Source organism: Mizuhopecten yessoensis, unplaced genomic scaffold, assembly GCF_002113885.1.
Source record: "Mizuhopecten yessoensis strain PY_sf001 unplaced genomic scaffold, ASM211388v2 scaffold716359, whole genome shotgun sequence".
NCBI classification, from domain to species: domain Eukaryota; kingdom Metazoa; phylum Mollusca; class Bivalvia; order Pectinida; family Pectinidae; genus Mizuhopecten; species Mizuhopecten yessoensis.
In genome coordinates, this window is record NW_018480077.1 from 1,975,109 (window position 1) to 1,996,832 (window position 21,724).

A 21,724-nucleotide genomic window follows, 5' to 3' on the forward strand; every position below is an offset into this window, starting at 1 on the left:
TTTATTTGTTTTATGAATGAATTGTAACAAGTGGATTGACATTCCCGATGGTTATATTTCCTGTTTTAATGATCAACACATTGTTTATTCATCGTTTCTCATACTAATGAATTGTTCAAAGAACAACAATTAAAGTAAGCTCGAAAAATAAATTTGTAAGTAATTGACCTTGTTCTCTTAATTAACCCATTTTCCTTATACTCTGTAAATTGAAAAGGAAATGTTTCAATTTAAAAAGTGACTTGCCGTATATGTTCACATTTAGGGATAATCCTATTTTCCTGGTTTATTGTGCTTAATTTTTTGTTGCTAATTGATGTTTCTTTTTTTTTGTTTTCGATTATTTTTGTTTGTGTACTAATTCATCAATTCTCTGATCTGTTAGAATTTGATAGTGTGCTAAAGTTTGAGTCCCTAAATAGGTATGTTTACACTAAGTCTTGTGTACATTTCCAATAAAATATCTACACTAAATACACCTACAGTCGGTAATTAGAACTCAGTAGGTAAAACGTTGGATTTTGTACACAGTTACAACACTAAGGTTTATGTTACTACTTTAATCAGTGCCAGGTGATGTAGTAATTCTGTTACAAAGACGACACTCTTTGGAGTAGCCAGTCATATATGCATATAGTAAAACTGTTGTAATAAATCCCCCTTATTTTATTTAACAATTCGTTCGTACGTCTCTGATATTGCGAAGCTTCTTTGGAACTAAAAGATTTTCGTGGACAATTTGTGGCCAGATATCACTGTAGATTTGCTTGGTATCTTGCCAGGTAATTAAATTTAGTTTGAAGAAATCTTTAACCACTACAGCTCTTAATCATGTAATTAGGGTAAGATGTTTTTATAATAATAGGTTCGCAAGTAAGGCTCTTGAGATTGTCCTTCTACACCATAATTGTGAATGTTTACATTGCAGAGAAAGGTTGGAGTAAATAAGTTAAAGTTGTAAAAATGGAAAAATTGGGAAACATTTCAGAAATCACTCTGGTTCCAGATATACCTGTGTCTTAGTATTACAGTTAGAATACTACAGATTATGATTAATAAATACCCGATTTCATGGTATATGGGTGACATAACTACATGACTCAGTTGACCTAAGAAATGATAGGAAAATGGCTATAATAATCGAACGTGAATGATTAAAAATCTCAAAATCGTCTAAAGGTCTGTGATTACGAATGTTTGAAATACAAACAAGCAAAGATGCTACCTTTGGATTATAAAGTCTTGCCTTTCAAAAATTATATTTTTTTTCTTCAAACTTAATCATAATAAATATTACAAGCCTTCCTAGTGATCCGATCTTTTCAAACATTTCAATTAGTTTCATCAATAACACATTTTAAAATACCTTGAACTGATCAAACATGGCCATTTCCATTGATAGTAATTGTACAATACTTCAGACTGACCATATACTTTCAATCATTTTCTATATCAAAAATACATTTTGCAGTACTTTGAACATAATTTATCTTTTCAGGCGTGTTCAGTTTGTGTCGTCAATTTAACAATAACTTGAACAGATAATTTCAAACATGTTTAGATTCATCAATAATGAATTTGACTGATCATATCTTTTCAAGCATTTTCTCATCAATAATAAATTTTACATAAAACTAATCGCACATTTTTAAACTTGTTCAGTTTCATCAGTGATATATTCAACAATACTTGGAACTGATCATATCTTTTCAAACATGCTCAGTTCCATCAATAATATTTTTTTACAATACTTGGAACTGATCATATCTTTTCAAACATGTTCAGTTTCATCAATAATATATTTTACAATACTTGGAACTGATTATATTTTCTCAAACATGTTCAGTTTCATCAATAATATATTTTACAATACTTGAACTGATCATATCTTTTCAAACATGCTCAGTTCCATCAATTTTTGATTTTACAATACTTGAACTGATCATATCTTTTCAAACATACTCAGTTCCATCAATTATATATTTTACAATACTTGAACTGATCATATCTTTTCAAACATGCTCAGTTCCATCAATATTTTTTTTACAATACATGAACTGATCATATCTTTTTAAACATGTTCAGTTTCATCAATTATATATTTTACAATTGTTGAACTGACCATATCTTTGCAAACATGTTCAGTTTCATCAGTAATATATTTTACAATACTTGGAACTGATCATATCTTTTCAAACATGTTCAGTTTCATCAATAATATATTTTACAATACTTGGAACTGATTATATTTTCTCAAACATGTTCAGTTTCATCAATAATATATTTTGCAATACTTGAACTGATCATATCTTTTCAAACATGTTCAGTTTCATCAATAATGCATTTTACAATACTTGAACTGATCATATCTTTTCAAACATGTTCAGTTTCATCAGTAATAGATTAAAAATACTTGTTCAGTATCATCAATAATAAATTTTACAATACTTGAACTAATCATATCTTTTCAACATGCTCAGTGTCATTATTAATACAGGTTTGTTTTACATCATTTAGATATCTTTAATTCATTTGATAATACAGTTTTACAAATGTGACATGTATTGTTTCCAAACAATTAAGGCCTTCAGACAATGTAATCATCTCCACACATAACGAATTTTCATCATGAGGTTAAAAAATACAAAATGGATACGAAACATAAAATTGAAAAAAGGTACATCTGAAAACGTTATATATCACTGCATGTATTTGAAGGCAATTTAATGAATGATGCATGTTCTACAAACCCACATCTTTCTCCATTTAAAATGTATATGTGTAATAATTTATATATGATATAAACACATGACACAACGATTACTTATATCGTTGATAAAAAGAAATACTGCTTGGAATACATGTGGTACATATAAGTGACTCATGCAGTCAAGTCTATCCATCAAAATCAGTGTCGTATAAGTTTATGTACATGTGATGTTTTTTTTTTCAAAATGACGCAGTATTTTAAAATGGATATTTATATAAACTTTAACTTTCTTTCACATCGTTAAGTCGCAATGGCTGGACAATTTCTCTTTCTGTGGTCAATATAACTGTCGCATTTTGGTGCTGTCAGTTCGCGGTTTTAGCAAGCCATTTACATAATTGTGAATTTCTAGATCTACAAAAACAGAAAATCTCTACTTCAAAACGTCACACAAGATGATATTCCTAATGTGACATATGTTCTACACTTTCTTGATGACAAAAAAAAAACCTCTGGATAAATTCACTTTGTTGGCTTGTTGAGTGTTGTCTGTCATGTGAAGTATTGTACTTCTTACGAAGTGTTGTCTTTCTTACGAAGTGTTGTATTTCTTCCATCCATTTCGGAATGTCATACCTACAAATGAGAGATATCGAAACGTTAAAAGTGGATTTCCATTAATTGTTGGTGATATATCACTATTTAAACAATATATATATATATATATATATATATATATATATATAAAAGCAGAAAAAATATTCTTAAGGACGAAGAAATAATATAAAAAGGAAACGTCAATGTTTTTTTTACAGGAATACCAGTTCATAGAAAATCTAAAAAGGATAAGGGTACCACACTTAGGTTTTTCCCAGGATATATCTTTAGTTTATATTCACATCAGTATCTTCTTTCATGCTATTTATACTACTCACTTGATTTATTGAACTATATCAATGTATACAAGTCGAGGCAAGGATTTGAAAATAGACCCCTCTTAAACCACACAAAAAAAGCCATGTGCTGCGCCGCTGTTTAACTTTCAGCACGCCCGAAGGGTGTGTGGAAACGCATAAAATGCTATCAGATGTCTCATATCAAATTCATATATATGCATTGCATCAAACATATTTATGTCAATCATCAAAAATAACCGAAATTCAACTGGAACCCATGTTGAAATATTTTGGTAAATTAAGTATTCAAAGTGTCATCTAGACCTATAAAGCAATTATCCATATATATATATAATTAGTTGTCACACTCTTAAATCCGTGCACACATACCAAATACTCGCCTCCATTAGCACACTAAGTATACATTTTATGTAAACATTTTATTAATGTACTCACCAAATAATTTGGTATCTTACTTTTGTTAATTTCCTCCAAACATATCCTCAATTGTAGAGAGAAGATCATTCAACTCCAAACGTAAAGCGTTTTCCTCGCTTATTTGACAATTCTGGAATTAAGACAAGAAAAGTTTATTAAACGGCTAAAACAAAACTAAAATATACACAAACAAAGACTCTATAACTTTTGAAGTTGAATGCAATTACGTTTTGTGTTTCTATTTCCTTTTACATGATCCTATTTTAAGGTCTAGACTGAACTCGTTTAAAATTATTTTGAATCATGCATAAATCAAAGATTGAGTTATTTACCTCTCTGTCACTTCGGTTCTTCATCTTTTTCAGTTGTTCTATCTTTCGTAAACGCCGACCAACTTCTTCAATTCTCTTAGTTGGATCACGAAGTGATCGAGTTGGGGACGTCCTTTTACGTGCCATTCCCAGGCTGTCGTGACTGTGTTTTGGTTTTGAAATTAGATTCTGCCGATCGTTAGATGATACATCAAATGCCTTTGGACCGGCCCAAGAGAACCCAAGGTAGAAAAAGACTTTTTTCTGCCACAATGACCTTTGACCTATTGGCATAGCTGTTGGTACAGTCAAAGCTTCTTTGTTTCCGGATGATGTCTCTATTCTTATCAGAACCTCCAATCCATCTCCGACTAATGTTCCTTCCAGGCGTTGAAGCTTATGTACAACATTGGGGTCTTGCCATATCTCATCTCCTTTGAAGTACATGCCGCCGTGACGATTGTGTAGTTCCTCATAGTACACAATTTCGTCATTTTCAGGATCCTTTCCGAGAAAAAAATATGTTGTTTCTTTTTTTCTGTGTGGATTCCCTTCATCTCTTTGCCGTGGGTGATTTGTTTGAAATGCTAGTTTCCAACGTTTAATGGCGTCGCGCATCGTACCAACAGGACATATATTCTTCCCTTTTCTGTCTGGCGTTGGCCAGTGGAACATCACAAGGTACAAAAAGACTTCTAAATACGGAAATCCGTTTTTTGACCTGCACTCAGTGTCGTACATACGCTTTGTAAGCTCCAAGATATGTGGAACTTTGGCTGTAACGCTCTCGTTTTTATTGTGGATCCTCAAAGCTAATGCTACGCTGACGAGCATAACAGTGTCAAATGGCTCTGTGCAACCTGATTCGATATTCTTTGTCAAGTGGTTAAACATAATTTGCAGTTGTCTTCCACATACACCATTTTCCTGTCGTAAGTACCTCAGCAGCGACGACAATGAACGTCCTCCCAGTCGTTTTACCCTTCTTCTTCTGAAATCTGCGCTTTCCTTAGGAGAAAGATGCGATGGCACAACGTCTGTACCTTCTCCAAAAAGCATATCTACGTTCTCCCGCAAAACAGCCAAACCTTCATCTGGTAAACTTTTTTTATAGCGGAAAATAGAACTTGTTACATTTTCCTTCAGTTGTGACGATCTTTCTTCAATTTTTCTCATTGCACTCTCAGTGAATCCTTGCAGCTTTTTGAGAGTATCTCTGCTTTCGTCATCTAAACCGGAAAGCGAAGCTGGTTCAAAAGTGCTTTCAACAATGAACCGGTGCATCACATCTCTATCGAAAGGTGAATAATTCAAAACTTTCATCAACAGTATGATGAGCTGTACCTCTCCAAAATAACCGGGGTCATTTGGGGACGTTTTCTTGTCGTGCTCACCTTGATCCTGCTCTTTATGAAATTTCTCAATCCCTTTCATCGCAACTTGAATGATGTGAGACGTGTCCTCAACTGACAATGCTTCATTCGTTATACACGATTCATACCTATCAAATACCTGTGCTTTGAAAATTTGACCATATGTATCCCAGAGATATGAGTTGTTTGGACGGAGTTGGGTTGCTTTTATAGCATAATCGGTTGCCATTTCCCAATTTTTGCTGTGTATGTACAATCGTGCAATTTGTTGAGCAATCATAGGATCCTCTGTCATCTCAAAACCTTTCTTCAGGACACTTACGGCTCTCTCAGTATCTTCTTCACTCAAAATCTCTGTCAAAATTCGTGAAAATTTTTGTCTTCTACCATTTTCTAATGCCTCTCTTTTCTTAAGGACATCTTTGACTACCCGAACGACTTGGTCAACAGATCTGTTTTGTCGTTTGAAAACCCTAGACTGTAAGAATCGTAGCATGGTTGAACTGGTGCTTGCTTCTTGTTTAAGATATTGAAATATCTCTTTTGCAAACAATGGATTGATTATTGATAGAGCTTTAAGATTACTGCCTTGTCCACTTCTGGATGAGACGTTCAGTAGCACTTTCAACTCAGAGCTGAGTTTTGTTTCCCATTGCCTATCACGTTTCTGCAAGCGATGTGAGAACGCTAGTCCGAATATAACGTTAGTTTTACAATTCTGTATCATCAACGCATCAAATGCACTGATAGGTAGTGGCTGAAAATCCATGTCGTAGGTGTTTATCAATGACAAGTACATCAGCAAGTCTTTTTCTTCTTGTGAATCGATACCATCAACGTATTGCTTTACTATGTCTTTGATATATTCAAAATTGAAATTTTCTTTCAAAATATTGAATGATATGAGAAGCTTAGGGTCAACTCCTTCTTTGTCTTTGAATCGTCGTTCTAATACACTTGCCTTCCTCTGGAACCATGCCAGCTCGTTTTGTTCCAGCTCCTGTCGGATAAGAACAGTATACTCTTTGACGGACATCGGTAGTTTGGTTCTTCTGGTACAAATTAAAAGGACGCAATATGTTCCAATCATTTGCTCAGAACGAATTGATGCTTCCCTTGCACGTCTTTCAAGAACGGCATGAAGATGAATTACTCCTTCTTCGTCGCAGTTGTCCAGTAAAACTACCGGAGGTCTAGCAGAATTGGATTCATCATAATTTCGTAGGGCAATTATTTGATCACAAGTCTGGTCTGTGACTTTTTTAACGACACAACATCGGAATTCCTTCTTTAAGTCCCACAAAATTTGTCTTGCTGCTGTCGTGCCTCCAGATCCAGGTTGGTGCATCAAGGTAACAACAGCCACTTTGTCCTCTTCGGCTTTTTGCCTATTTAGTGCTTCCATCACAGATCTTTTCAGAGTATCATGTTTTGATCGACGACATATTTGGTCTTCTCCAAACCAGTAATTCCACCAACTTGGCTGTTCTCCGTGATAAAATGCCTCCTGAACTTTTCTAAATTGTTCCAGTTTTTTTGTTTCATCTTCCAATATATCGCTGTCATCACATTCTTTTTGACTGAGTATGTCCAAGTCACATAGTTCGTTTCGAACCTTAGTTTTTAACGGGCAATATGCTCCATTTGAATGTGGTATTTGGCAAGTACTACTTTGCATCGGTGCAAGAACCTGACGAATCAATTCATTCACATGTTCCCAGGGCATCCCTATTATGCATCTCTCACAGATCACATCGCTGTCAACGCTATTTCTGTGAAGTAGTTCCGTTATCCAGTGGTTAGCAATGTCTTGCGTTGGTGCCAGTAAAATCCATTCCCCATGTGATCTAGCAAGAACTTCTTCAGCTGCTTCTAGCATGATGTCGTAGTTTTTTGAAAGCAAAATAAATATTGCTAATGATCGTCCTTTTGGGATATCGTTGTAGCAATAGCGCAATGCTTCCTTAAAACCCTCACTTCTTTTCTGTTTCCAGTCATACGTGCCCATTCCATCTTTCTGCATCCTGTCATATCCATTTGCAAATACCCACGTTTGCATTGTCGAACTTCGGAGATCTTCCATCAAATGAACATGGCTTTCAGAGTCAACATTGTTTTCGTCGCTGTCTTTGTCAAAGTTATCGGTTGTCATGACTTTTAAAGCTTGTCCCTTCTTTTCTTCTATATAATGGTACAATGAATCAGGCTCAGTGGAAGAATTGAAGTCGAAAACTGCATATGGATCAAGGACTTGAACAAATTCTAAGTTATTTTCTGCTATTTCGTTCTTTAAATTTTCATCACCAGGACTTGTTATGAGTATATTATAAGTTTCGTCAGTAAGGAAAGAATCACCGCCTGAAAAAACATTGAGGAATTTTTGTCTCAAATTTTCATTCAACTGGACATATTGTGGTTTTTCCTCTTCATCTTTGCGTTGCTTGTGAAGCCTGCTTTTAATTTTCATGTATTGGCGTATTTGTTCATCATTTTGTATTTCTGGAGTGGAAGTACCCTCTTTGAGCCTGAGTAGAGTTGGTTTGCTGTCAGGCATATTTGTTTCTCGTACAAAAACTGCCTCGTCTTCCAATAGAGCAGCATGAGGCACCACATCAATTTCAACCACAAAACAAGGAGGATTGTTGCCTGATTCGACCACACGAATAAATTGGGGAGATCGTATGCATTTCCATGCCATTTCTATTTGGTCCTCGAAAAATTGCTCTCGCAGACACAGTTTAATTGCGTTGTTACATTTGTCTTTATCGGCTCTGATGCCAACAATCTCTCCATCCATTTGACCATCATCAGTTAATGCTTTTATACCAAAATGAATGGTTCCATTTGTCCTATCATTCATGCATGCTGATGCAAAGTTCATGGTTAACCTAGCAAGCCTCGCCTCAATATTTTGTAAATCACTGTCATTGTAATCAATGAACATGTGGATAGGTTGAATCAGGTTGTGTATCCTAGTGACGTTAGTCGACACAAAAGCAGATTTTCTGTAAGATCCTATCACCTCTGTTGGTGTGTCAAACCTTCGAAGGGATTCTCTTACTTTACTTTTAACACATTTTACCTCAGGGTTCACATCTCGACATGTTTCGGATTTTTGTTTGTCATTCTCTTCTGTGATCAGCTCGTCCTTAATTATCATTATTGCCTTTTTCTTCCCGTATGGCATGTCCGTGATGTTAGATAAATCTTTAATGTCGAAGTGTTTGAAGGCATGTCCATCTATTTCCTGTTCTTTAAAGATAATCAAGACATCACATGGTATTCCTGACTGAAGAAACTTCGGCTCTAAAATACGGCAAAGCTCATCTTCGCTCAAGCAATGGAGAGGCTTTCTTGGCAAATGTATTTGTTGTTGTTGGGAATGTGGGTTTTCCTCTGCTTTATTAGAAACTTTTGATAAAAACAAAACAAAAACAAAAAACAAAAAATGAAAACCTATTTATGAATGCACACTAAAAATTGTTACGGCAACTAAAACAATTAACAGTGTTAAGTTTGAAAATTAAGGAAATGACAAAAGTAGAATTGTTTGTTTATAATTTATAAATATTGCAAAAATCATCTTTATAAAACATCTGCTTACCTCTGTTATCATTTGGTATCACACTTGTGCCATCTTCATGATCAAATGTTCTTGATAAGTTTTTGAATACATATCTTTTCTTGTCAAGGATACAGGTATTTCATATATGATATTAGCATATCTTATATACTGAACAAAAAAAGAAACGCACAAAGTTCCCCCCTGCAGTACACCTTAGCTGTAAGGAAATAATGGAATATTTGGTCAGGTATTACATCAAGAACGATCTCCCTTCTCAACAATCTACCCTAAAATCAGCCAAGCGTGACGATGTCATTGTGTGACTTTGTGACCTTCTTTAATCCAAATCACACAGCGTGATCAAGCCAAGCCGGAGTTTTTCAAACAAATAATCTCAACGGATACTCTAAGTTCAGCCACATTAATTTTCCACGTTGGCATTTTGATTTCGCCATTGATGTGATGCCACGCTTAACGCAAATTCAGAGGGGTAGAGCAATTGCGATGTTGATGGATGGTCATAGCCAAACTGCTGTCGCACGGCAGTTTGGTGTTGACCCGTGAACAATTAACCGTCTCTGTACACATTTCCGTGCTACTGGGTTAGTTTCCTATCGTCCCAGGAGCGGTCGTCCGCGGGTAACGACCGCACGACAAGACAGTGCGATTCGATTGTCGCACTTGCGCAACAGCTTCAAGACTGCTGTAGAGACTGCGTCGCATACCTTCGGTACTCATGGCAGACCCATTAGTCCTCAAACTGTCAGGAACCGCTTGCGTGCCGAGAGAATCATTGCGCGCCTACCTTATGTCGGGCCACCTCTGACACCACGGAGGCGGCAAGTGCGTCTTGACTGGATGCGCAGACATGGCCCGAATAGGTTTGGGATGCGTCGATGGAGGCCTGTGATGTTCACCGACGAGTTTAGATTCTGTTTGTATCGCTCAGACGGAAGAAAAAGGGTATATCGCAGACGCGGTAAGTGTTTCGCCGACGCATGCGTGGTTGAACGCGATAGATTCGGTGGGGCTTCTGTAATGGTTTGGGGAGGCATCTCCAATGGAGTAAAATGCCCCTTAGTGGTCCTGGATCAAAACCTCAATGCCGTTCGATACAGAGACCAGATCCTCCAACCACATGTCCTTCCACTTCCCAGACGTCATAACCTAATTTTCCTAATTTTAGTCAAAGGAGCCAAAATAGAGAACTTTCCGGATGTGTCTCATCAAGACGACGCTCTACTTGCCTTTGTCTTTGTCTTAGGCTTGACAGCCAAAACCTGACTGTCCCTTGGTCGTCGAGATGGACGGAACTATCCGGGAGGCAGAAGACACGAAAGCCCGGCCAGAACGACACAAGGAGTTCCTGGAAAAGTTGGACAACATCCTATCCATCAAAAGACCCCAAAAAATAAACTTTATTTATTTTACAACAATTATGAAACAAGTTATTTCAACTTATATTAATCACTCTTGTTGGCCCGGATGTTGGGGGGGGGGGGGGGGGGGGGGGGGTTCCGGAGGGTTAGAGGACCGGAGTACCCGGAGGAAACCCACGTGGTCGGGCAGGTGACCCCATACCTTTTCACGTCCGATCGGGGAATCGAACCCCGGCCGCCTTGGTGAAAGGCAAGTGCGCTATCCACTGCACCACCCGACCACCCAAAATTTTCTTTCATAGAGATAACTTAGTAGAACAAAAAATAACAATACCATTATATACATGCACAGCCATTCACCAAAATAAAATACAGATATTGTAAACAGACCCGCAATTATTTGGATCACTGAGAGCAGACACATATATAGAGATCTCGAAATACCTTGTCAGTTTAAGCTTTGTCACATTGACATCGTCGATATGCAGACGATAGAACGTGTCACTTTTATGAAAATAGTCTAGTTTAAACTTTTTTTTCAAAAAAATTTCATACCCATAATAATAAACAAAAAAGCAAACATAATATCAAAAAAGAATGATAAACAGTAGATCTAGCCACATTGCACGGTGAGTTTGGTTTATGTAATGGGAGACAACCCGCAATGGGAATTTAGAAAATCTTAAAAGTTGTCACATGAAAAATCAGCCATTGAGATCAACATTACCAGCTCTGTTACGTTTAACCAATCACAGAATTTGTAACAAGGCGCAAAACAAAAATTGGAATTGTACCAGTGTAATGCTTATAAAAATGTCTGAAGCACTGAATTGTTTTCGGGTAATAACATGTTTGATGATACTTCAATTACCTCTAAATATTTTTGACAGACTACTATCGAATCTGCACTGTTAAGATCAGGGTCACGGATTAAGATCAAAGATTCATTTATTCTAAATCGTCTTATAGTGAACCATTTGCTGTAATGCCATACGCTGTATTATTACTTGGCAATATACCATGGTAGGGGAAATGTATTGTGTCATGACTAAAACAAAAAGATTGTTACATTGTTTTCTCCATATATGTTTTAAAAGGATACGTGTCCTCTGTTTCCCTTTTCATTTTAACATATTTAACATTTGGAAATGCATTCTGAACAATTGACTTGAGTGGCAATTTCTGGAAGTCGATTTCTGTTTCTGGTAAGGCCATTTTTATATCACATTCCAGTGTATATAATGGTATTTCGTTATCACTCGACTCTCGAAAAAGTTGCAATACGTTGTCTCTAACGACAGCCTCAATTGATTGTTGATCTAAAAGAAAAGAGAAAATTCAAACTCAACGTAGGTCACAAGTGAAAAGTATTAACTGAATACAATATTTATTTATTCTTGACAACCATTGCTTGATGAAAGTGTCAACATATTATTGATTTTTGTTCGTCAATATGGTAAACTTTCATGGCGAAAATCGATCACGGTGATGTGATTTTTTTATTTGGATAACATTTTCGTATTAAGAGTCTCCTCGATGTCGAATATACACAAAAACGAAGGTTGCAGTAATCAAAATCAATAGCAGAGAACAGGAGAAATGTACTTATCATATGTTTCTCATTAAACATACTTTAAATGTAGATGTGCTTGGTATATACATCGTTGTGTTGTTCTTGATATACCAATTTTATTAAGTAAATTATTCTTAATATGTCAAGGTATATGGTATTGGCAATTCGAACATTCATTGCTATTGTTCTTATCACTAAATCATATACACGCTGTCATTACAAACATGTCCTTACCATCCATTTCCTGTGGAACTGCTCTTCCCTTGTTAGCTTCTGTGGATCTACGAACCAGATTTCTAAACACGTATCTGTTTGTAAGTTAAGAATATCTAATAATGAAAATTAAGAGACGTTCCGTTTATGTTACATATATACTGTTAACATTATTATTGATAATAATGCGTAGTTAAAATTAGAATATATACCAGGAATATACAGTTTTAAATCGAAACTAAAACATGTCTTTATGAAGGGATACGCCATTCCTGTGTTGCTACTGTATGTTTCTTCATATTTGACCGTTGGGAAATTCTGTTCTACCGAGCGTACCAGAAATTCTTCTTCCGTTCTGGAGTCTTTGCCTTCTAGATATTTTATTTGCTCTATATCCTCTTTAAGGAAAGTGTAACTAATACTTTCCCCTTCAGACTCTCGATACAGGATGGAAAGTTGTTCTTTCACAAATTCTTCATCTGACTCTTGCTCTGTGAAAAAGAACGATAAACAAAGAGACATGGTGATATATTACGGATAAATGGTGCAGAATTACATCGTTTTAAGTCATTAAAGTTGGATACCATCGTATAGAAATTAATTTGAAATACCATATTATTCATAAACTAATGATAGAAAAGCATCGTATTTAGCAATTATTTGCGGAATACCATCGTATTAAACAATGGTGGAATAGCATTGTTTTACATTGTGAATGATTAATGATGGAATAGCATCATATTAAGTTATAAATTGCAGAATAGCATCGTATTAAGTAATTGATAGTGGAATACCATCGTATTACATTGTGACTGACTATGGTGGAATAACATCGTATTTAATAATTAATTTCGGAATAGCATCTTGCGGAATAGCATCGTATTACATGGTAAATGTTTAAAGGTGGAATACAATTGTATTTAGAAAATAATGGTGGAAAATTATCATATCAGTTACTTACCTTTCTTGAGAGTATCTTCATCGATTTCAGTAGACTCTAGTTCTTCTCTAATGAAATTTAGTTTCTCCACAACCAACACCTCAAGTAGTTTACTATAGCCGTCTAACTTCCGTTTGATAATTCGAAGAAATTTGGAAATTTTATCCCGTGTTGTGTCTTCTTTTTCAATTCGTTCTCGGTCGTCATCAGAAATGACACCCTCTTGATACAAACGTGGAAGTATACTATGTATTTCCAAATTCTCCCGAAGATATGTCTCTTTTCTTCTAAGAATAAGCTTACTTTCTATATCCATCAGTCTACAATAAAAAGGATCATAAAGATCAGGAATTAAAAGTACAATGCTTCGCTACAATTTATTCAATTTATTTAAAGATATCATTTGTATCATATTTTAACTAATCCTAACGGGATACACTTGTAAGTATAATCTTATTTATTTCAAATTATTTTTGTCGGTAATGATTGGCCCTTTCGAAAATTCTATAAGTCTCCTAATACATCTGGTAAAGGGCATGAACGAGAGCTTAATGTTAGGTAGGGAATGCCTGATCACCTGCTCTCCAGAATGCCATGGTATCAGATACGAGACAATAAAAGGATTTTTTTGGTAACATTTTAAATCTATTTTTTACAAAAGATTATGTCTTAGAGAGTTATCAAATTATCAATATCTATTATATAATTCTGTAACTATTTTGTGAATTGAATTGATTTATTTAGATCTAAGGGACCTCATTGGAATTGAGCCACAATGTGGTTTTATGGGTCATCGCAGGTTAAGGCCTAAATTAATCGAATCCAATCCAGTTTTTAACACTCTGACTGATTACTAATAGTTCTATGGCATAGATAACTTATAAATAACATCTGGGATAACATATATATTTGTGTCCAATTTGCAATGTGATATACATGTAATGTCTGCCTTTTACCTGAATAAATATTATAATTATTATTATAAAAGAGAAAAGGATGGACTGGATACCACAAAATCTCTCATTAATGAAAGTTATATTTGAAGATAACGTTACAAAAGTCTTTATCAAATTGTAAAACAATACGAAGGTTTACAAAAAAGGAAAACTGTTGAAATAATACATGTCTAAATATGTAGGTGTGAAAGAATTGTTTTGCGAAAACATTGAATAGTGACCTAACTCTTGTCTGGGATACATGTATGGTTAGGAAATGTTTTATACACTGTCTGTCATGGAAGATTTGCATGCATTTATCTATTGCGAAACGTTACACAGACATTTCACCGGTAATATAGAAATTGATCGATCATGTCAATCTTATAATAATTTTTTTTTACTGCATGGTAAGGGAACTTACTTTTATCAATCTATTTGAAAGATTATTATTTGCTTATTAAGTACCGCTGGTCATAACCAAATATCGGTATTTCAATAGCCTAAAGAGTACCTTTTCAATGCAGATATTGTTAAACACAACCCTTCTTTTATTCTACGATGTAAGATGTCCTTTAAAGAAGCTACGCGTAACATTGGTCAATTTTTCTTCCCTTAAATAGATACGTAATAGCTATTGTTCTTTGATCAACCAAGTTATAATCTTTACATTAAAACCACATTGTCAAGTAATATACACCATGACCAACAGGAACGAATTCATAATAAACGCTGTATAAAAGCGTGACAATAACGATTTAATCATCATGTATGGTTCATTTCTTAATATTAATATATTTGCTTACATCCTGTGCCTCGCTTAATTAGTTCGAACTATGGGTTTGTTTAAATTCGTGTTTTTCTCTTGTCGTTAAATCACAAAAAGACCGTTGGATAGCTCTAAAAATCATTACTAAAAAATACAATATGTAATGTTTTCAATATTGTTCATATATCAGTATGTCACATTTTTGCAAGAACTGGTTCTGTTTAAGCACACAGAGTGTTTGTAAGCTTTATATTAATTACATTAATTCACCTATCAAACATTCAGCATTTTCAAAATTTCTACAATTGTACACGCATTTTTGAACGTGTTTCATAAGAAGTTGTTAAAATTTCAAAAAAAATATTTTCAGTTTGAAACATAACACAGATTTAAATAGTTAACTGAAAAGACCACGGGGCTAACAGAATTACGGTACCCAGTCCCAATACACCTGAACATGAACAAAGGGGTAGATACAGCTGATAACAAAATGAATATTTCATGGAGAGGTCAACGTGACAGGTTATTCAAGTATGACTGAATGCCTTTGAAATCTATCAGGATTGTTATGAGCCCATGAACCCGTAACATATACACTGTACTCATTAATCGAATAATGCGGTTAAATAGATCTAAACATGATAAAACTAACAACTGTAATACGTCCATGATAAGGGCACACTGTCATATCTATTGTAGTTTCGTGAAAGTATTGGTTTGACAAGGAAATAACTATACAAAAAAACTCACATGGAGTTTTGCACAAGGAACTAATTACATATAAATGTAATTATCTGTTATCGCAGTAAAGCATTAACATATAAACATTAGCAGAGTTTCCATTGTTTTCTATAAAATAAAACAATATCGTTGTTGTTGCGCTTCCAATGTTTATACTTACATATCGAAACTGTCATTGAATTGAATTATATGTACAGTTGTTCCAGATATCTACCGTCCTCTGCGTGAATGCATATTTGCTTACATTTACCTTGAAAATTTCTAGTACTTTTTAAATTTGTGAACACTTGTGTATGGTCCATCGATTCCAAGTAATTCATTTTCCTTTTTTTGATTTATGTGCATGTATGATAGAAATATCAAGGGCAGGAAAGGGGTGCTTGACATTTTTTCTTTACCTAGCAAATCTTAGTGTATATCAACTAATTTTATTGAAGAAGCCTTTATAGTTAGCACTTACCTCAAATGTTGTTTAACTTTAAATTTGCAGTCTTGCATGTATAAGCATGCAATTCACCTCCTCTAACACGTCGATCGACGTATAGCCTTTACCAGCTGTCCTTATCATGTTTTCATAAATATATATGGTCAAGGTATAGTTCCTAAAAAGTAAAATATTGAACTTCAAAAAAACAATACATGGATGTCTACTTCGATAATGTGAATTTTTATTTTTATGTACACGATGTCCTCAGAAAAGTACTTAAATATGTGTAGACAATAATCAACAGTTTTAAGACAATATCACCATGGCGACGACAATAAAAGTCAACAAAATCTTTCTTTACAATTATATGATGCTTTACAGAGACACCCTTGATGTAAACGCCATAATTAGCACTATGAAAGAGCAAGGATGAAAACAATTTCATCAACGTGTTTTTAAATAAAAGCGTTTCTCCTATACTTACACATGATAACATCAAATCGTTAATTCCATATGAAATTTTATGAACGGCGCATAATCGACTCAATGTCACTATCTCTGTCCAGTCTGCCAAGTCTCGTAACAAACGGGATTATATGTTACTTCCTGTATTTCTTCTTGTAGTTTCTTGTAATATGTGGTTTCAGTTGTGTATATTTCGGTACCAAGGTATGATGTATTTAAAATGCCAAGTCAATGATCACGTTGAGACATGTTGTCCTATATTTCAAATTAAATTTGTACTCACCTCGTCGTTGTAGGTGGATTGCCATTTTTTTTCTTTCTTAACGTATCCAGTAGTATCTATTCGTCACATTATTATTATCTCGCCATATTGATCTTGATCTTTGGGTTTTGTCCAAACCGTGTAGAACCCGACACATATTCCTAATATCTGTATATACACACAAGTATAAACCCGTAATCGATCCTGTAAACACTACATTATCGATTTAATAAGAGTTGAATCCGAATTTAGACCTGCTATTAAGAAACAGTCGCTATTGCACGGCAACAAAAAAAGTTCAATATATGTGGTTGTCCCAATATGATGCATTTAAATGCATGTCACCTGATATGATACGATAAAATATATACAGGTAAACTTGGTGCATTGTAAGATTGCTCTAGTGATATGTCAGACCCCTCGAATAAGCAAACAAACTGGAGAGGAAATATGGTTAAATCCATCATTAAATCTTATTGCATGTTTCGATCAAACATTATCAAGGGTAGATTTAAAAAGAAAACAAATACATGTAACAGTAATTGTATATAAGAAAGCATACCTTAGAATTGTGCAATCCAGCTTTACCTCGGTTATGAAATATATTCACTTCGTATAAAAAATGTGCATCATTATATCACAGAGGAACTAAGGAAGTACGTCAGTCAGTTGGCGCTAGTTTTTTTTCTGGGGGTGGGGGTGGGGGGNTCCAACCAACACTAAATCTCAAAATCTCTTGTTCTGAACCAAACAATAATAGTACCATGAATTTTATTTAGAGCTCTATCATCATATTTATACTTATAAACAGCTAAATATTTCGAACTCGTGAAGGTACATCACACAAAAGCATCGTGAATATCTTTATCAACCTATATATTCGTCGATAATTAGAGAGTGTTATGTCCAGAAGGGGCATTTGCTTTCTTTGAGTGCTTGATACCCACCCATATCATCTAGAGTGACGAACGTTTACTTTTTACTTCAAACAAGGATGAACATATAACCTGTTACTCATTTAAAAACATTATCACACGAATGTAACGTACATCGGCTTCAGTCATTCAAGCGAGATATTTTGTTTCTGTTATTGTACAATGAAAAAAATCAAACAAATCAGACAAGTTTGTTCTGCACTAATGAAGATGAGCACTTTTGATAATCTATCGCGAGCGACAAAGACGTCAGTGTATTCTCTGGAGTAAGCGTAGCGCAGACGCGGATACACAGTGACAGGACATTAGAAGCAGTCCTCCAGTCCACGACAACGGCAGAAACAACAGAAGGATCCAGTCAAGGTCTTAGCTGAAGTTCGTAGTAGGGCTTTTTAAGCAGTTAGTTCTCTCTGAGGCTAGACCCTCTCCAACTAAATCAGGGATTTTTCCAGCCTTGAATTGTTATCAGGAAATCATTTTACCGCTTCAGCTATCTGCTTGAACAGTTGCTTAGGAGCCACCCTTCATTCAACCTTACAAAACGGCTCGTTTCCATCAGCAGTTAATGTCCATAATACTCAAATGGGGCTAAGGTGGAATAACATGTTGTACCTCCGATGTAGGGTCAAATATTTATTTTATTTTAATTTTCATTAACTTGTTTTAGAGTACCGTAGAAGACAGATACATGCATTTATAGTAGGTTTTGATTCAAATTAACAATTTTGTAAGGACATGGTGAAATATTTTGTATGTGTTAATACCTCGATGTTTGTATCAACCTACACCTGTGATAGTTTTCACAACCTTCTAGTAATATCGGATAGGGTGTGACACCTTAATTCAAGCTGATAAATATCAATTATACTTCAAAAGCAAAATATATTGATTACTATTATCTTATTATTATCTAATGTGCTGCATGAACATTAGCAGTTGGAATTATGAGTAATATTTATTATTTATCTAAAGAAAAAAAATACTACCTGATGAAACAGTTCAGATTGAGAGTTTCGTCCTCAAATTGTATCTAGAAGTTATTAACTTTCAGTAAGGATCAGCTCATACGTAAGATACCCTGATAAAATGTATCTGAAGTAATTTGTTATCAGGTTACATGAGAAAACTGCTTGAATATAACTTTCCCAAACAAAATGGTATCTAATGTATTAGCTATCGCGTTACATGAGGGAACAGCTTGGATGTAAACAAAATGGTACCTAGTGTAGTAGCTGATGGGTTTCCTTTAGGAACAGATTTGGTCAAAAGCTCTCGACAAAATTATGTCTGTTATTAGATTCCCTAAAGAAATAGCTTGGATGTAAGTTTTCTTGATATAATTCTCTCTAAAGTTGTAGTCATTTAATTCACTGGAGGAACAGTTTTGATATGAGTTTTTATGTAAAAATGTAAATGTAAATTAGAAGATAATGTAATCCTTAGGGAAAAGTTTATAAATATTTTCCCCTGATAAAGGTGCGTATATAGAAGTAATCGCATTCTCTTTGTAATGTTAAAGGTCCATTATCTTGAATTGTGAATGTGGAAATATTTACGCAGAAAAAAAATCAACAACTTGAGAATTTGTTTTCAATTTGAGACTGGGTTTTCTCATGAAACATGATTTTGGAGAAAAAGAGAATCACGTGTCCATACACCAAGGGCAATACATGTATAATCCACTAGTCAGCTGCCTACGTATCACAAAATTCCTAAAACAGGCTTGCGAAGTTTACATTTTGGCATCCGGTTCCTCCAGTAAAACATACTATTTTGACTGATAACCGAAATTTTCCCATTAGGACATAATAATCAACAAAAAACTATTTGTTCAAACGGAACATAGTCGTTTGTGAAAAATATCTCTCTCATATCGGAACAGAATTGTCTGTGAAACATGAGTTCCCAACCACGTCCGATACAGAAGGATTGATATATTGTTTACAGATATATGATTGATGCATTTCAGTATATTTTAGCGCATGTGAACAATTCATTCTCTAATTTGTCGCTAAATGTCACTTATGCAGTGTCTTTGTGTAATGTTTATTCGTTTAGGGAATTTGATAATGTTAAAAAAAACACAGACACATCAATTATAAAAAAAACATCTTTTTAGTGAATTAAATTATTTGTGTACGTGTATGAAACATTATAGAATAAATAAGCTACCACCGTCGAATCAACATTTCGATAAAGTTTCATGATAACATTCAACATTTTTTTTACCGCTGTCCTGTAATCTACATACATATTATAATATTAGATATACAAGTTATGTCCTGGTTAAAGTAAATCTTTCCTGGATTTCCATTTTAACAAGTCTCAGAATTTAACAAGAGAGATATAAAAGTGTTTAAACCTTATGCACATATACTGTAATAATTCCGCGGCATCCGTAATTTATATCATCATTATTATTATGACATCACACTAATGACTGATTGGATCACTTAAATATTAATAATAATGCTCCATATTTTTGATGTCATAGACATAATCATTATTAAGGTGAAACACTATGATTGATTGGATCACTGAAATTTATATTTCAGATGGAATGTTACACTTGAAATTTAATATTTCCATAGCACTAAGTAATTCACGCTAGATATTCCATAATTTGCCGTAGTTTAAAAAACGAATGAAAGCAAATATTTGAGATAACTTAATGTAACGCCCCCAGACATTTTGCCCCTGTGCAAATCCGGACACAGACATGGAAATATATCAAATTAAATGTAAAGTATCAAAAATAACAAATATACCAAAATCACAATGATCACTGGACGTGCATCATTATTACCTTTGTAAATACATTCAATGAATACAAAATGTCCCTCCATGCCATTTATATCTCAAATATATGTGTGCGTGTTAAAAATGAAAGCCTGTTTCTATTACACGACAAATGAAAAGTACAAACTGAATTGAATTTATAGCTTGGTTGGATATATTGTGAAAATGCATAATTTATTAAGCTGATTCAAATCAATTTAAAGATCAATTTAAAATGGGAAATATAAATTAAGTATAAATATTTAATGACAACACCGTCAATGTATGTGTGCAAAACAAGAATATTGGAATCCTTAGAAATGTGAAGTACACACTGATTAGAACAAGCATTATTTACATTTATAGCTTGGTTAGATATATAATGAAACATAATTCATTACAACAATTTGCAGCAAGATCAATTCACAATTAAAATATAAATTAAACATAAATATTCCATAACAATACCACCAATGGCGACACTTCTGAGAAAGTGTCGCAATGTTTCTCATGTGTCACAGACGATGAAAATATGTTCACATAGAAACAAACCTTTACATGTACTTAGTTGACTGTAAGTTCAATGAAGGATTAACTGTAATCAATTGATAGAAATTGATTCATCTGCCGAACGATTCCTAAGAAAGCAGTAATGAGGAATCACTAACCTAAGTTCACCTGTCTCACTGCAGGCAAAACACTAGATATATAAAGATAATGGTAATAATACAATATATGGGCTTCAGTGAAGTTAACCTATAAGACGGATGGAAATAAAGAAACTGAAACTGAACTGAAGTTACAGCCTCGTAATATTCAACAGGTTATTGAGTGTTGTGAACCAACACTGTCTTAAAAAACCTGCTCAAAAACTTTGATAAAGTCTAATAAGTTTTTTGGCCTTTAAAATATGAAAAATGGTTCAGCACTTTGCTTACACACCCTATAAATCCCTCAACCTTCTCACACACAACCTTTTGAGTGTTGTGATCTAAAACTGCACAACAAACTTAC

General features: G+C 34.4%; 1 protein-coding gene across 2 annotated transcripts; it reads right to left on the minus strand.

The window, feature by feature from the left end:
• Positions 1 to 11: 11 nt before the first annotated feature.
• On the minus strand, positions 12 to 17,494 carry LOC110443747 (sterile alpha motif domain-containing protein 9-like). 2 transcript variants are annotated; one of them, XM_021488134.1, is made up of 10 exons: positions 16,755 to 17,494; positions 16,304 to 16,445; positions 13,420 to 13,718; positions 12,724 to 12,949; positions 12,480 to 12,553; positions 11,775 to 11,991; positions 9,333 to 9,406; positions 4,377 to 9,139; positions 4,083 to 4,174; positions 12 to 3,346 (listed from the first exon to the last, which is right to left on the minus strand). In XM_021488134.1, the coding sequence occupies exons 2-9, from the start codon at positions 16,339 to 16,341 to the stop codon at positions 4,088 to 4,090; spliced, it is 5,778 nt and encodes a 1,925-aa protein (XP_021343809.1). In that variant the 5' UTR covers positions 16,342 to 16,445; positions 16,755 to 17,494; the 3' UTR covers positions 12 to 3,346; positions 4,083 to 4,087. The 2 variants fall into 2 exon arrangements, with proteins under 2 accessions (XP_021343809.1, XP_021343808.1); XM_021488133.1 differs by having other exon boundaries at positions 3,316 to 3,346; positions 4,063 to 4,174.
• Positions 17,495 to 21,724: the final 4,230 nt, after the last annotated feature.

What these genes read in the sequence shown, in the direction of transcription:
- LOC110443747 (XM_021488134.1), bottom strand. Translation starts at nt 16,341, where the DNA reads ATGCAAGACTGCAAATTTAAAGTTAAACAACATTTGAG. An exon ending in TGAAGATACTCTCAAGAAAG is followed by an intron (nt 12,950 to 13,419) that starts GTAAGTAACTGA and finishes TCTTTTTCACAG; the next exon opens with AGCAAGAGTCAGATGAAGAA. An exon ending in AAAAGGGAAACAGAGGACAC is followed by an intron (nt 9,407 to 11,774) that starts GTATCCTTTTAA and finishes TGACAAGAAAAG; the next exon opens with ATATGTATTCAAAAACTTAT.